This window comes from Artemia franciscana, chromosome 14 (assembly GCF_032884065.1).
Source record: "Artemia franciscana chromosome 14, ASM3288406v1, whole genome shotgun sequence".
Lineage (NCBI taxonomy): Eukaryota > Metazoa > Arthropoda > Branchiopoda > Anostraca > Artemiidae > Artemia > Artemia franciscana.
The window spans coordinates 36,491,652-36,507,438 of record NC_088876.1 but is presented as its reverse complement, the minus strand read 5'-3'; the positions used below and the strand labels follow the sequence as shown (position 1 = coordinate 36,507,438).

Genomic DNA, 15,787 nt, shown 5'->3' with positions numbered 1-15,787 from the left:
TGCTGGAACTCATAGAAAAATGTTTTTCAGAAAATGGGAGATGGCAAGTAGAAATATAATAATTTTATGTTTAAGGGAAAGGAGTTTTTCCTCTGTGCTCGCAAAAAAGACTATACAGTGTGGTTTGTTTTTTTTTATGTCGACAGGCTCTTTGGCTTGTTCTGTCAGTTCTGTCTACGATAGGTCAATTGTAGAAGGTTTGGAATATTTCGAAGGATTGTAGGTACTTCGACTTGTTACCAAAATAAAGGTGCGGTCTACGATAGGTCGATTGTAGAAGGTTTTATATAGTTCGAAGGATTGTAGATAGTTCGACTTGTTACCAAAACAAAGGTCCAGTCTACGATAGGTCGACTGTAGAAGGTTTGACATATTTCGAAGGATTGTAGATAGTCCAACTTGTTCCCAAAACATTGGTTTGGTATGCGATAGTTCGATTGTCGAAGGAATTTTTGGGACCGAAAGTGTATGATTTTTGGTTGAAATTGTTAGTCAGTCTGATTGTTTGTTTCTATCATCATTTATTTATTTATGTTATATTTTTTATGTTATAAATAATTATATATTGTATTACATATTGGTATTTATTTGTTTATTTTTTAGTTGTTAATTGTGTTTCAATCAAAAGTGTCAGATTTCTGTTTCGCACGAAAAACTGAAAAAGATGAACTTTTAAAAGATATTACTACGGCACTGGCAAACCCCCCTCAAGAGGACCAACAATTAGGAGCAAAAGCTGAGCGAACACCACCTGTACGCCCACCTCCTCCGGTATCGTCTTCATTCGTAAGTAGTTATGTATCTTGTATATGGTTAAGAATTTTATAATTATAAAAATGAAAAAAAAATATCATCTGTAAACAAGGTCGCATTCAGGATTTTTTTTCGAGGTTTGGGAAGAGTTACAAAATTCTTTTTTTTAAAAAACACATCAAAAAATTTTTACATGCATTTTGTTACGTTTTACGACTCCAATAAAAATTTTGTGTTTGGGGGAGGGGGGTCAAGACCCCGAACACCCCTTGATAAGACCTTATAAAGATAATTTCTTAAAACACATTTGTCTGCCATAATAAAAAATCGTAAAGAAAAAACTATCAAAAATGGGGCTTTTTTAGGCCAACAAAAATGCTGAAGAACAAAGTGTATATTTCGGGAGGAAAATACGCTTCTTCTTCTTCAGTGCGAACAGAAAATTTAAAATAAAGTGCCAAAAATGTGGAAAGACATAGAAAACCAAACAACGCGAGAGTCAACGTGAAATAAACCAATAAAAAAATAATAAAAGCCAAAATTAGAACATAAATAAAACTAAAAAAAATCAAAGTTAAAACCAAAAACCTAACACCAAAGGCGAGTCACTCACCTACGACTAGCAAGACATCTTTGACTGCTTCACTAGTCATTTGCTAGTATCCAACAAGAGCAGTCGAAGATTTTGCTAGTCGTGGGTATTGGCGAGTGACTCGCCTTTGGTGGTAGATACTCTACCACCGCTACTACCTGCTACTATAGATACTACTACCACGATGGTCATACTCTCTGCTTCTAAGAAAAGATAGGTTGGAAACCCTCGAGCGTAGGAGGGCTACGTTGTGCCTCCGTTTTGCAAAAAAGCAATAGCTGGGGTTATTGAGAAGTGTATTTGTGACTTCTCTACCCAGGCACGTACGCAAGAATTTTTTTTTTTTTTTTTTTTTAAGGGGGGCTAAAACCTTCGAAACAGCAAAAATAAAGTAGCCGTTTTTTATTTAGTAAGTAAATAAAAAGAAGATTGACGCCTCAAAAGCACATTTTAGGCTCAGGTCATGTTCATAGCGATTTAGAACTAGTGATTAATCTTTTATATCCCACTGAAAGGGAGATTTAGGGTTAACAGTGCCATATGGGTGCTGTGGGGGGGGGTAGTTCTTCTATTGCGGAAACATCGATTTAACGAAAAATTATCGTTTGCAAAATTGATCCATTAAAAGCTGTACTTTATCCTGAAAAGGGGGGATAAACGCCCTAATATCAAGGAAAGTTCTATTTTGCTGTGGAAAGCAAACTCTTTTTACAAAAAAAAAAAAATAATAACAGTACTATCACTAATTACTTCAAATAGGGTAACAATTTGGACAGATAATGGGTTAATAATTGGGCAGTGATTTGACCGGGTAATTGCCTGCTGTAAAATCCCCCCCCAAAAAAGGCTTCACATATGTATCTAGATTCTTAATAAATATTCTACTTTTGCCAGAAATCCCAAGAATCCATGGGGAAATTAGACATATCAAAAATTTCGCCCCCTCCGTACGTGCAAGTCTCTACCCAATGCCAGAAGGCTTCCCATCTTTGGTCATTTCTGTTTGTCCCTTGTTTGTAGTTGTCAAAGTGTGTTTTTATTTCTGTTGTCTCTTTTTTGTTTTTTCTTGATTTTTTCTCTGTCTTTTTCTGGGCTTTCGGCCCAGTTTTTTGTGATGGGTTATAAATAAAAAATGATGATGAATTCAGGATGAAATGTATTTAAAAGTGAGTCCTAAGCCAACTGATAAGCCACATTTTATAAATGTAGCCTCTTCCTGAATATATTGTCTAGTGATGCCTCTAGTTGGTACCAAGGGGACCAAGGGTACCAGGGACCAAGTCCCTGGGAAGCACTATGCTGTTATCTCTGTGCCACTCCATCTTAGGCCAACTCTTCTATAATTGCTATAATTTTTTTTTTAATTCCCAAAACGTTTCTCACTCCCTATCCAAACTACAGTCGACTCGGGCTGTTTCTGAACTCATTCCTATTTTGTCCCCCGTCCGCTGCATTACCTTCAGATATGAAAAACCTTTGTCTTCTTAATTGAATAAAGAAATGAACAAAATATCCCACTAGTTTCTCCTTTTTTTTATTGGATTAAAAATTAGTTTCCCTTCTAATTTTTTTATTTTTCCTTTTTTAGTTTTGTGTTTATTCGCTTAGTGTGCCCCCTCCTTTTTTAATATCTCTTTTAAGTTTATAATATATTTTTACTTTTTTTGTTTAGTTTTACCAGTTTTTATATTTTTAACTTTTTAATTTCTATTTTACAGTTAAATTATTGACTTGCGAATGATTATTCATTCTGATTTTTCGTTGTCGTTTTGGCATTTCTTTTGCTAGTTTTTATGTTTTTATGATATTTTTTACTCCGAAGTCAAAATTCAGCCCTTCGAGGCTTGTGAAAGCGATTTATAAAAATTAATATCTTACCTCTTATCTTACCCAAAATCCTTTTGGTAAGTGTTTAAGAAGCAGTGTTTTCTTTCATTGCATAGAGCACAACACTTATATAGTCATCATCAACAATCTAATTTTTTATTCGTACATATCGTTAGACTTACATTAGTAAGTTAGGCTAACTTACTCACTCGTTCTTGTTGCACGTTCAAAGCACAACCAGGCTCAACGTGTCACTCAGCAGTAACGACATGCTTCTTTCCAGATATTTCGTTTGGGGTTGTCAAGCTCCATGATCACAACTTAGCGACGATCCTAACATCGCTTAATGTTCTGGAAGCACCCAAAAGGCTTAAGGTCAGACTTGACTTTTGCAAGCCATGTTTTCTTCTGTACTCCTGCTTTCTTCTTTCGTGCTGGTAGTGGAAGTTATGTCACGCCTAATTTTGACAACATCAGAGACAACTGAGCAAACCCCACATCTTCTGACTTTGTCGTTTGAGACTCTGTCTCAAAGGCAAACTACCCGGTATGTTTCGTAGGCTTTTGTGATGGAACATTTGCAAGTTTGACGCCTCTGTTGCTTCCGGATGCCAAGTCTTACACCCGTAGAGTGTAATCTCCGATGACAGAGTTGAATAAGATCGGTGAGAGGAAGCCACCTTGACGTGCATCCTCCCCAATCAAGACCAAACCCGAAAACTCAGCATCCAATCTAACTTGGGCCTTTGTTTTATCATAGTATGCCTTTACCAGCATGACGGTCTTCTCAGAGATGCCTTCTTATTCCATTTTTAACGAAATGGCGTCTCTAAAGTCCGGATCAAAGCCAGTGATAAAAACAATGAAGATTTGGATTGTCTCCTTCTTGTGTTGTTCTTGGATCTGTTGTAAGCTAAAGATATGATCAGAGTAGCCCATGCCTGGTCTAAATCCTGATTGATCGGGTCAAATACCTGGTATGTATCATAGGCATATGCGATGGAATATTTGCAAGTTTGACTTTTCTGCTGCTTCCGGATGCCAAGTTTTATACCCGTAGAGAAGAACAAAGAATACCCTGTCTTCGTAGACTAAGCCTTTTCTGTGTAGTGAGATTCCGCTGCGCTTTCGATTGGAGTTCTTCAGCTGTAGAAAGACGTTCCATGCTGAGGATATGTGACTCCGAATCTCCTCTGAGGATATCCCAATTGCGTTTGTCATTGAGCTAAGGTATTCGAACTACTGAACGTCCTCAAATTTGACTATCCTTTAAAGTCGCAGGAGTGCCATCCATCCCAGCCGTCCGCATCGTTTTCGTCTTCCACAGACTTATTTGGAGGCCAGTCAGGATTGCCCTGTTTGCTACTTCATTGATCATAGCCGGGGCATCTGCTCCAGACTAAGTAAGTATGGCCACATCACGAGCATAGTCAAGATCTGTGACGGAGAAGAACGGACTCACTGCTAAACCTTTCCACCTGTCGAGGGCCATAAAAATCCAATCGATGACAAAGTTGAATAAGATCGGTGAGAGGACGTTGCCTTGACGTGCACTCTCCTCAATCAAGACCAAATTTGAAAACTCATCATCGAATCTAACTTGGGCCTTTCTTTCATCATAGTATGCCTTTACCAGCCTAACGATTTTCTCAGAGACGCCTTCTTATTCCATTCTTAACCAAATTGCGTGTCCAAAGACCGAATCAAACAGTGATAAAAACAATGAAAATTCGGATTGTCTCCTTCTTGTGTTTGAAGCGATATTCTTGGATCTGTTGTAAGCTAAAGATTTGATTACACTAGCACATGCCTGGTCTAAATCCTGATTGATCGGGTCGCGTTCGGGAGTTTCTGGCGTACCAGAACCTATTTAAAAGTATAATTGTTAACATCTTCGCTGTAATCGGGATGAGGGATATGCCTCGATAGTTTCTAAATTCCAATCTGTTCCCTTTTTTGAAGGTGGGGACAGTTGTCGATGTCTGTTAGTATCGGGTATAAAAGTAACCTAAATTTTAGAGAGTCAATTCGATATGGGAAGGTCTTTCATAGTGGTGGTTCTGGTCTCTCTTGTGCCAGGGCAAAAAATGTCCCCCCTCTGTCTCCCACAAAATTTTAGGCCAAACTTTAAGGGAATTTTCATTTATTAACAAGATTTCTTTTAATTTGTTATCTTATTATTAGTTATTTTCATTTATTTATATTCCTCCTTTCTTTATTTTAATGAAGCCAAATAAAAAATGTTTGTAAACGTTATATTATTTATTTGACATTTTCCACCCATCAAATTTCTGCGCTTTTGGCAAGTCTGCGCTCTGTCCCCTCCTTCAAACTGCCTCTTCTCTTTTATTCGTGAATGCACAAAGCCTAATAAGCGTTATGAAACGAAGATTTTCAAAATCAAAAATTTCAATTCTTTTTGAAAAATTCTGCTTGTAACTGGCTATCAAACGACTGTATTAAATGTATTTTGACTATTTTTAGTCAGAAAAGAATATGGAATTTTAGTTTATATTAAATTTATATATTGTCTATTACATTTTATATAATTTTGTATTTGTATTTTATATTTTTATAATTTATACTTCATATTTACATTAATTATATAATTGTCTATATTAATATAATTATTATATAATTATCTAATTTATATTTTTTATATTTAAAATGATATTTTTTAGTATACGTAATCTGTGGCTATGTTTATTTTCGGCAGGATTTTTTGTAGTGTTATACTTTTTATATTGGAAAAAAGTACCTTCCTGTGTGAATGCATTTAGTGTAGCCAAAGGCACTTAATATGGAACAAGAAAAATAGAGAAACTCGTCTATAATTAAATGTTACCAACTTTTTTTTAATTTTATTAGTTTATTTTTGTGACGCTTTTCGGATTAGCTAATCGCGTAAATACGTTCTGAGACCATACTGGCTATGCATGACGTATGAAAACAAAAAAAGGGAATAAAAAATGAAAAGAGAAAAAATAGAAAAAAAAGAAGCTAATCGCGTCATTTTCTTTTGTACTTTTTCTTTTGAATCAGATCGAGTTGGAAAGGCTACTTATTCTGATAGAGAGTGAATCAATCTTTTAAAAATAAGAAACAAAATATGTAAAAACGGTAGAGTGAATCTTTATTGAAATAAGTTTTTGTAATTATTGGCTATTTTTAGTCTTTTACAAAGCTGAAGCTATCCTGACGTAATTTTTTGGTAATTTACATACGTTTTGGTCAACAACAGGGCTGAAGCCATCCTGACGTAATTGGTTATTTACGTAATTTTTGGTCTTCTCTAGGGATGAAACCATCCTTACTTCTATACTTTAGACACCCTTTAGTTTCCCTTTGGTTACGTCCGAGCCTCAAAAAGGTTCTAGAGCCTTTAATGTTAAGTCGAATGAGCCCTTCAGAACTTTTTACGACCCCCTCTAATATAAAACGGCTTGAAATCAATCGATTCTCAACATTAAATTGAAAAGGAAAGATTTTGTCAAAAATATATAAAAACAAAAACCTCTTATTCAATATTTCTGTAAAGGTTATCCACCTGACCCGTGGCAAAAAAAAATAAAAAATTCTTGTGACGCCATCTAGCATTTAAGGACATTTGACCTTTTTTCTAGCCTTGGAATCGTTTTCCTGTCAAGAACCGAGATCAGACACTGGAAAAATCCCACGTGTCCGTCAGGCGTTGGATGGTATTGAGGTCTTTGGTTGGCGCTAGCGCCAGTTCGAACTGGCGAAAATGTCACATACAACCTTTATACTTTTTTTAAATGTAGAGCCCGTTTGATTTTTGAATTAAAGTCAAATTCAGAGCCTTTATTTTTAAGTTGAATGAGCCTGTCAGAACTTTTTATGGCCACCCTCTAATGCAAAACGGCTTGAAATCAACGATTCTCAACATTAAATTGAAAAGGAAAGATTTTGTCAAAAATATATAAAAACAAAAACCTCTTATTCAATATTTCTGTAAAGGTTATTCACCTGACCCGTGGCCAAAAAAAAGAAAAAATTCTTGTATGGCTATGCTGTTTGACCTATGTGATTGTATGGATGAGTAGGGTTAAGGCCTCATTCAAGTGCTGGTCTATATTAATCACTAATTTAGGAAAACAGTCTTCCTTTTCTCCTTCTGTCTTTTTTTTTTTTTTTTTTTTTTTTTTTTTTTTTTTTTTTTTTTTTTTTTTTTTTTTTTTTTTTTTTGTGCTGTTGCATTGGTGATTTCTCTTTTCACGATATATACATTTAGAATACGAAAACAGATTTTTTTTTTTCTCGTTAGTATTTTGTGTTTTTGTGTGCTCGATATATATAAATATATACATATATATATATATATATTATATATAGATATATTTGTTTATCCTCTTTTGATTATAAGATATTGTGTCATGTTTGTACTTTTTCGTTATTTTTTTTCAATTTTTCAGGGGACCACACCTGCATCTCCCCCAGGGGCAACGCAACCAACGGTGTCTGCTCAACAACCCCAAGGGTCACCCTACCCTGAAAGCTTGCCCTACCCAGTTCAGTTAACTGGAATGCCGCAGCCTGGTTATCCTTACAGTCCATATGGTCAAGTCCCAACAGCTCAAGCATATCCTTCATATACTCCTATGCCTGGGGGATATAATCCCTACGCTAGTGTTAGTGGCCCAACCTTTCCCGGCCAGTATTTAGTGAATCGTGTGTTTGATGCAATTTCACATATTCCTGTGGCTGGGCCACAAATGAAAAAGCTATATGAAGATTCCTATAAGCAACAGCAGAATCAGAATAGGCCACAGTAATAAGCCATTTAAAATTAAGAAAAAGTGCAAACTCTTTTCTTTTCTTAGACTATTTAGAATCTCTGCTTATAGATCTATTCCAGAAAATTACAGGTTGTGATCAAATTTTTCTAAGAACTATTTTTCCTATGTGAAACCATTGTGATTATTCCAATATAGTACAGAAAAGTGATGCTAGATTACAAATAGTGCATATATATATATATATATATATATATATATATATATATATATATATATATATATATATATATATAAACACATTTTTTTCATTAATTCTTTGTGTTTTTGCGTGCTCAAACTTTATACCGAGCTTTGGGTTTTACAACAATGTCATTAAATACATATTTTGATTGGGAAATTGAATTATGAATATTGGCAAAGGGCTACTGTTTACTAGAATAAATACAAGGCTATTTGAGCACCACTATTTCCTGCTTCACCACGGTGAAGTAACAGCCTTATACTTTTTTTTACATTCTCTATGCTAATTTGTGGGCTAATCTCTCTGCTAACTTACCTATTTTGTGATTATATAAATTTGGTACTGGAAAGGGGTGCTTGATGATAGATTTTTTTAATATTTAAAATGATCTTTGTAGTATACGTAATCTGTGGCTGTGTTTATTTTCGACGGAAATTTTTTGTAATGTTAGACTTTTTATCTAAGAAGAAAGCACCTTCATGTGCGAATTCATTTAATGTAGACAAAGGCACTCAAAATGGAACTAACAAGAAAAATAGAGAGATTACTCGTCTATATTAAATATTACGAAGTTTCCTTTAATTTTGTTGTTATTTTTGTGACGCTTTCTTCTTCTTGTGGTCAGTCTTCTTCAAACTATGCTTTTACTGCGAACTTGTGTGGCATGGTTTAGTGGTAGAATCTATTGTGAGATATGATCAATATTCTATCTTTCAACTGGTTAGTCTTCTTCAAAATTATTCTTCTACTATGAACTTAAGTGGCATTATACTGACTCAGGCTGACATACTGGTGACCTCTCCTCTTGCTAACTTCTTCTTTGGCAACATTCCAAAACTCCTAAAATTTAAGTTTCAGTCTAATTTTATATTTCAGCCTAAAGCCTGTTTCCGTCATCCCGATTGTCACCAACACTTTATGGAAACGCTGTGTAGCTCCAGGTGGCTTGTCGGAATCTAACGCACCTTCTTTTACCTGAGCACCCAAAGTGTTATAAAAACAATTAAAAAGAGGGACATCGAGTCGTTTAGGAGTCTCCCTATTTCAAGGAACCTATAAATATCGTATCCGACCTTTTAAAGCTTATTATATATTTTCCAATAACTGCTGGTGAAGTTGTTATCAAAGGGTGAATCAGAAGGGCAGTTTATGTCCAATCACGCTTAGATCCTTCTTCTCTACATTATTCTGCTGATCCCGTCCAAAGAGTATAAGTAACTTATAAAAGTGGAAACTGGCGATAGTGTCAGCAAAAAACATCAACGCCATCTAGCATTTAAGGACATTTGACCTTTTTTCTAGCCTTGGAATCGTTTTCCTGTCAGGAACTGAGATCAGACACTGGAAAAATGCCACGTGTCCGCCAGACGCTAGATGGCGTTGGGGTCTTTGGTTGGAGCTAGCGCCAGTTCGAACTGGCGAAAATGTCACATACGGCCCTTATACTTTTTTAAAATATAGAGCCCGTTTGATTTTTGAATTAAAATCAAATTTGGTTAGGTATGATTGCGACGAGATGAAAGATCCTAGATGAAAGAGACACTGAATAATTTTGAATAATTAATATCAGCTGTTCAAGTATTTAACAATCAAAATTATTTAACTTCCCTCTCTTTTAATACCTCTTTTTCGAAATGTGCACTAATTCAAACAATTTTTATTGAAATTTTGCCTTTGATAAAAGTTTTGTATCCAGGAGACCCCCTCCCCCTTCCACCACAAAAAAAAAACTCATGAATTGGTAGGATCTTTGTGTACCAATGAAGAATGTTTAATTAATAAAGTGCTAAAACAAAACGCACATTTATTTAATTGTAAACAGTGATATAAATTTCGCGTGTACCTTATACATTGCTTCCTTATTAGACACTTGTAGAAATATGTTTGTGCAGTGATTCTATTTGGCTTGAAGGGTATATTGCTTATATTAAAATTTCTTTTCTTTGAGATGAATTCTTCTAGTTCTGGATAAAATATAGGCCATTAATTATAATTTAGCTTATTCGAAGCCTGCGCACAAGTGAATCAGTCTAAACTAGCCCCTCCATTGCATTGTCAAAAGCAGCAGCTGCAAAATGTTTAGAATGAGATTTTTTAACTCCCAACGTTGGTCTACCCTGTGTTGTGCAAAGTACTTCTTTTTATTTAAGTACAAGTACTCAGAGAAATTTTTACTTAAGTACAAGTATGGGAACAAGCAAGGGCATAAATTTCTATTTCAAATCCTCGTTGAGCAAGTGTGCAGTCATTCCCAAGAAGCTTTTGTTGTTGGCAGACCAAATGTCTGCTGTCACTGATATGTTGCTTAGGACCTGGGGCAGAGTCCAACTCTCCTGTTCTGGGTAACGATATGTTGCTCCCATTTGCACAGCTAAAGCTTTTCTTCCTGGAACCTTTGTATAAGGTGCAAGACCTGTTATCAGATTTTTGAACGATGGCCTCTCAACAGCGTACGGGGGTCGAATTTCATCCACAATATAGTCCAGTACCAAAGAATTCACTTTTGACTGTGTCAGTTTCAACGGTTTTATAGCGAAGAAACCTCCCTTAACATGACGCATTGGCCCTGCGTCATGCCGGTATAATTTTTCTGTGCCATAAAGAAAGTACTTAAGTACCCTTAAGCACTTCAATTTTTTAAAGTATAGGTATTAAGTACTTTAGTTTTTTTACTTAAGTAGAGTACAAGTACTCAGATTTTTTACTTAAGTACTTTTACTTAAGTATTTCCCAACACTGGATCTACCCCGCTATAGTCACCAGCACGTTGGCGGAGCAAGGTCGATGCTTCGCACCTTGACCAAGGGTTGTTTCTTAGTAGCCTTTGTGGCGTTCAGCATTGCCAACATGGTACAATTCTATCATCTTCGGGGACACCCTTAAAAATTTCAAGGTTGAAACCGAATATTCCGGCACGACTAGTTATATGTATTTCGAAATTTCCCTCCTGTCACTTCTTTTGGGGTAAAATTTTTAACCTACTTGTCAGGAGGTACTAAATTAGCTAGTTGGTCAAACAAAAACTATTACAATTTATTTCTATATTTGGCAACTCTGGTGCAGTTTGATGAATTTCATTACTCGGTTTTATTGAATACGATCCATTATTCCTCTTGATTCACTGTCATCAGCAGCAACCACAAATTTCTGAAGATTTGTAATTCAGGGCTAATAATGAAGGGAAAGTCCCTTACAAAGTAATGACCGATGTCTATATTTTCTGTACTTCGAATTTAATAGCCTAGTTTGCGTTCTGACAGTTCCAAAGTTGTTTTACCAAGTCTCATGTTTATAAGGTAAATCTTTACTAATGCAATAGTTATAATAAAATTGATACTTCAAAGTAATATGATCTTCAGACTGGCTATTAGCTTGAATAAAGCTATTTTATAACTTGAATAGTAAGTCTGCGAATTAACAGGAAAGTAAATTACTCTCTTTATAAGTTTATACGTATATACTAGCAAAAATCATGTTTTATGGCATTATATACAACTGGAAGGTAAAACTACCCTGGTTTTTCATTTTACAAATGATTTGAGCGTCCTAGATTAAAATTTTAACGAAATTAATTGAGATCATTTTTTTATCAGAGTTAATGACCTGATGTAAACATGACGTAAAATTAGTGAAGGAAGATCAGTCTTCCTTGGAAAAAAACAAAAAGCTATTTAACCTTAGTAGCTATATCACCAGCATCAGTTGGTATTGCAATTTGACCGACTTTTTCCTAAGGAACAGGCCGAAGGACAAAGTTCTTGAAAGGGGGACAGGGGATAACTTCCCTGTCTAGGTTTTGCCCATCAACAGAATGTGTCATGTTTTATAGCATGATATACAACTAGAAGGTAAAACTACCCTGTATTTTCATTTTATAGATGATTTGATTGTCCTAGATTAATATTTTAACAAAATTAATCAATTTGGAGGTGTTAAGCAGGGTTCACTTTAAGTTCAAGCCATGGTGGACTAATGAGGGGCAATGCTTTCAGTCAGTCTGCGGGATGAAGTACCACTATTTTACTGGCTCTTTTTTTTATCAGAGTTAATGACCTGATGGAAACATGACGTAAAATTATTGAAAGGAGATCGGTCTCGCTTGAAGAAAAAATACAAAGTTACTTAATCTTAATAGCTGTATCATCAGCATCAATTGGTAAAAACTAACCCCCTCCCATTTTCGAACATTTTGGCTAGTGAATCCTCTGGTTCGAGCAGAAACTAATTACCAAGGTTAAGTGCTTCCTCCATTTAAATCTAATGATTTCAACCTGCTCTGATATGCCTAAAAGCTGGGGCTATTATAGATTTTACTTCTTTATGTTGGTACTTTGCGCAAATATTTTAAACAGGGTATCCACCATTCTCTGCTTTGCAGAAAACGCGAACTGAGATCTGAAAACACAAGGCATGTTTTTTTAATTACAATTCAGTGGATTGAGAATCTGAAAAGGAGAACTTGCTGTCATCAACTTAAAATCTGCGTCATCTGATGCCCCCGCTGCCTGTTACCTATCCCTCAACATGAAAGTGGAACTATATAACGCAATCATAAAGATCCTAAAGAACCGTCCTTATTATCAGCATATTCTTTATGATTTCTGATATCATCTTAACCTAAATAAGAAAGAGTTGCCATCCGGTAAAAAAAAATCACTAGATTTTAGTGATTTTCTGATTTATTTAGTTATTTTCTTCAAAAATGGAGTGGTTTTTGTGCAAATTTAGTTCTACTTTCTACTGAATATAAGTAGAATCTTGTTCTACTGAATATACTTTTACCGTAATAGACACCAATCAACACAAGGTCTTTATCTATAGCTTTTAATTTTTCCAGCAACCACTTAAAACAAAGAAACAATAAAGGAAAAGTTCAGCCCATAGAAATTTCTTCTTTTTTCCATTAAGGGTGAAAACCCTTAATGGAAAAATCAGAGGGAGCATCCAAAATACAAATAGTTTGTATCCTTAATAAGAACCGTCCTTATTATCAGCATATTCTTTATGCTTTCTGATATCATCTTAACCTAAATAAGAAAGAGTTGCCATCCGGTAAAAAAACAAAATCACTAGATTTTAGTGATTTTCTGATTTATTTAGTTATTTTCTTCAGTAATGCAGTGGTTTTTGTGCAAATTTAGTGATTTTTTGTTTAGGCAATGTAAAAATCACTAGACATAATGATAAATCACTAGGAGTGGCGACCTTGAAATAAGGGCACGCATAGCAGGATTTTGAGAAAAAATTCCCCTCCCTTCAGTATCTAGAGACCATATTGACATTTGTGGTGGGGTGGACCAAACTGAATCTAGACTCAGAACTCCAGCTCCATTGTTTCCACAACCCAGACGACTGAGCTTGCAGTCACTCCTCTGACCCGCGCCCAAAGCCGGGACATAGGATCGCAAATTTAGTACACCATCGACTCGGCTAGGGTGGCACCACACCAACATACGAATAGCAAACGATTTTGGATTTTCCTGGATCATGGATTTTGTTAACTTGTTATTTTGATTCTTGTTTCACGAAACATGGTTAACGGCGGAAAAATCTTCAAGATTAGGAACCTGGTCTTAATTCATTTTGTGCCATTTGGACACGGTCACACCTCAAACATCGAAATCTCAAAAATACAACCCACACTGCACTTAGGCTGCATTTGTTTTCTTGGTTCAGACCCTTAGAATTGTAATATTGCCACATTTCAGCCGCAAGAAACAGTAGTGGCAGTCAGGACCTTGCACAGACCTTCCAAATTAATATATAGAATGTTCTCAAGAGTTTAGCTTTTATTGTAGAGATGGCACTAGAAGTCAAATCCTTGAACAAAACTATTATCACGGTTGCAACAATAGCTACAACCTAATAATATATATACATGCATACATCGCTAATACACATGAAGGAATCTTTAGCTTTTGGATTAGCTAGAGGCTAGTAAAGAGCAAACGACACCCACAACGAGGTCTCTAGAAGCTGGGAGGGGGATTCATCCATCTCATCCTTTTCTCTACAAATCTTGCGGTAATTATTGAATTGTTACCACAACCACCGTCCTAGAAGACAATACGGAAACGACACAAAGAAATCAAAGGTTTTTGACAAATTGCATTGCACTTCAGTACTATCAAAACAACTTTATAGATCGAACAGTTCGCGGTACAAAAATTTAAATTTTTTCGCCAGAAGAAGTATCACAGATGCGTTTTTTTTTTAGGGGTGATCGTATTTAACCGATGGTCCTAGGAGATGGCTCATTCTAACGGAAATTAAATGTTGAAGTGCCCTTTTAAAGCCACTTAAAGATTGGAGAGCAACAGGCTCTCCTCTCATTCCCCTTTTCTCCATGGGGTTCAGCATCGTTTAAAGGTCAAAGAGCTATGTCATGACCCCTCACAGCTTCTAGGGAAATAGCCGTAAGTAATGCAAATCAGCTATTGCTATATATAGTGTTTTCTGCTAGGAGGGGGGGGGGATTCCCTGATATGATTTGAAAAATGTTCAGAAATTAAATATAAGATTTTTTTCCAACTGAAAGTAAGGAGCAACATTAAAAGAATTCAAACAGAAATTATTCTCAATATGTGTGTGCGGGGGGGGGGGCTGCCTTTCCTCCGCCCTCACCCTTTACGCCAAAGTTTTGCGTTTTCCTACGATGCTTTAAGAAAGACTGCTCAACCTCAAATGCCGTTGCATTGTAATGAGGAGTATTTTAAAGACTTTAGTATAAAGAGAGGGTTGAGTCAGAGACCTCATATACTGAGGTTTGAGCCCCACCCTCAAATATTGAATAATATCCGTTCGTTTTAAGTTTTGATATTGTTTCTTATTTTATTTGAAAAAAAAAACTTGATTTTTTATTATTTAGTGCTGCTTAGAAATAAAAATTAATTTTCTAACTAGCACAAAACGGTTTTCTCCGAAGTTACTGTATAAACTGCCAGTTGCAATGAGAAGAAAGTGAAAAAGAAACTCATCAGTGACGAATCGGGTAAAATATCTCAGGTTATCAAAGAGGGTGTAAACCTCTAGCATAGGGTTTTCGAATATGGAAATTTCAGCAGTACATTTTCTATTGTATGCCTGGCAAACAAATATAGTAAGAATGTCGAAACTAAACAACAGCCCCTCTACCACCATTAATGTTTGGTTATGGAGCAATGGGCCTTTGTTGCCTGAGCCTCCACCAGTTTGAAGACTATTGAAACCCTCACACGGTAAGAGATCCCAGGTGCTTTTTTTTGGAAGAATACTTTCTGAGACGCTATGTTGCAAACTCCTTAAAACAAAATTCTTAGAACCCTGTACCTTACTATTTACCAATGGTTTTAATGACGCCTACCGAGCAACAACTCTGAAAGAAAACGCTCATTCACATTCTTTTTTTTAGCTATTTGATACAACACCAAACAGCAGCAACGGACAGGCACCAGACATCCCAAGTGCTGTACCTCTTTTGTCCACAATTATCTGGTGATTGTTCAAGGAATGGTCTAAAATGATCAAAATTTGGTCATCAATGATCAAAGCATGACTGTCCAAAATAATCATTGCACATTAATTATATACTTCTAAAATATTTTTCGATTTATAGAAGAGAACTTCGCAGAAATTCAG

At 35.7% G+C, this 15,787-nt stretch overlaps 1 protein-coding gene across 1 annotated transcript in view; it reads left to right on the top strand.

Annotated features, from left to right (window-relative positions):
- Positions 1-10,117, top strand: part of LOC136035791 (programmed cell death 6-interacting protein-like) — an 83,938-nt gene extending 73,821 nt beyond the window's left edge. The window contains exons 16-17 of the mRNA XM_065717763.1: positions 604-786; positions 7,606-10,117. Of these exons, the coding sequence (XP_065573835.1) occupies positions 604-786; positions 7,606-7,965 (543 nt within the window). The 3' untranslated portion in view covers positions 7,966-10,117. The remainder of the gene's footprint in view (positions 1-603; positions 787-7,605) is intronic.
- Positions 10,118-15,787: the final 5,670 nt, after the last annotated feature.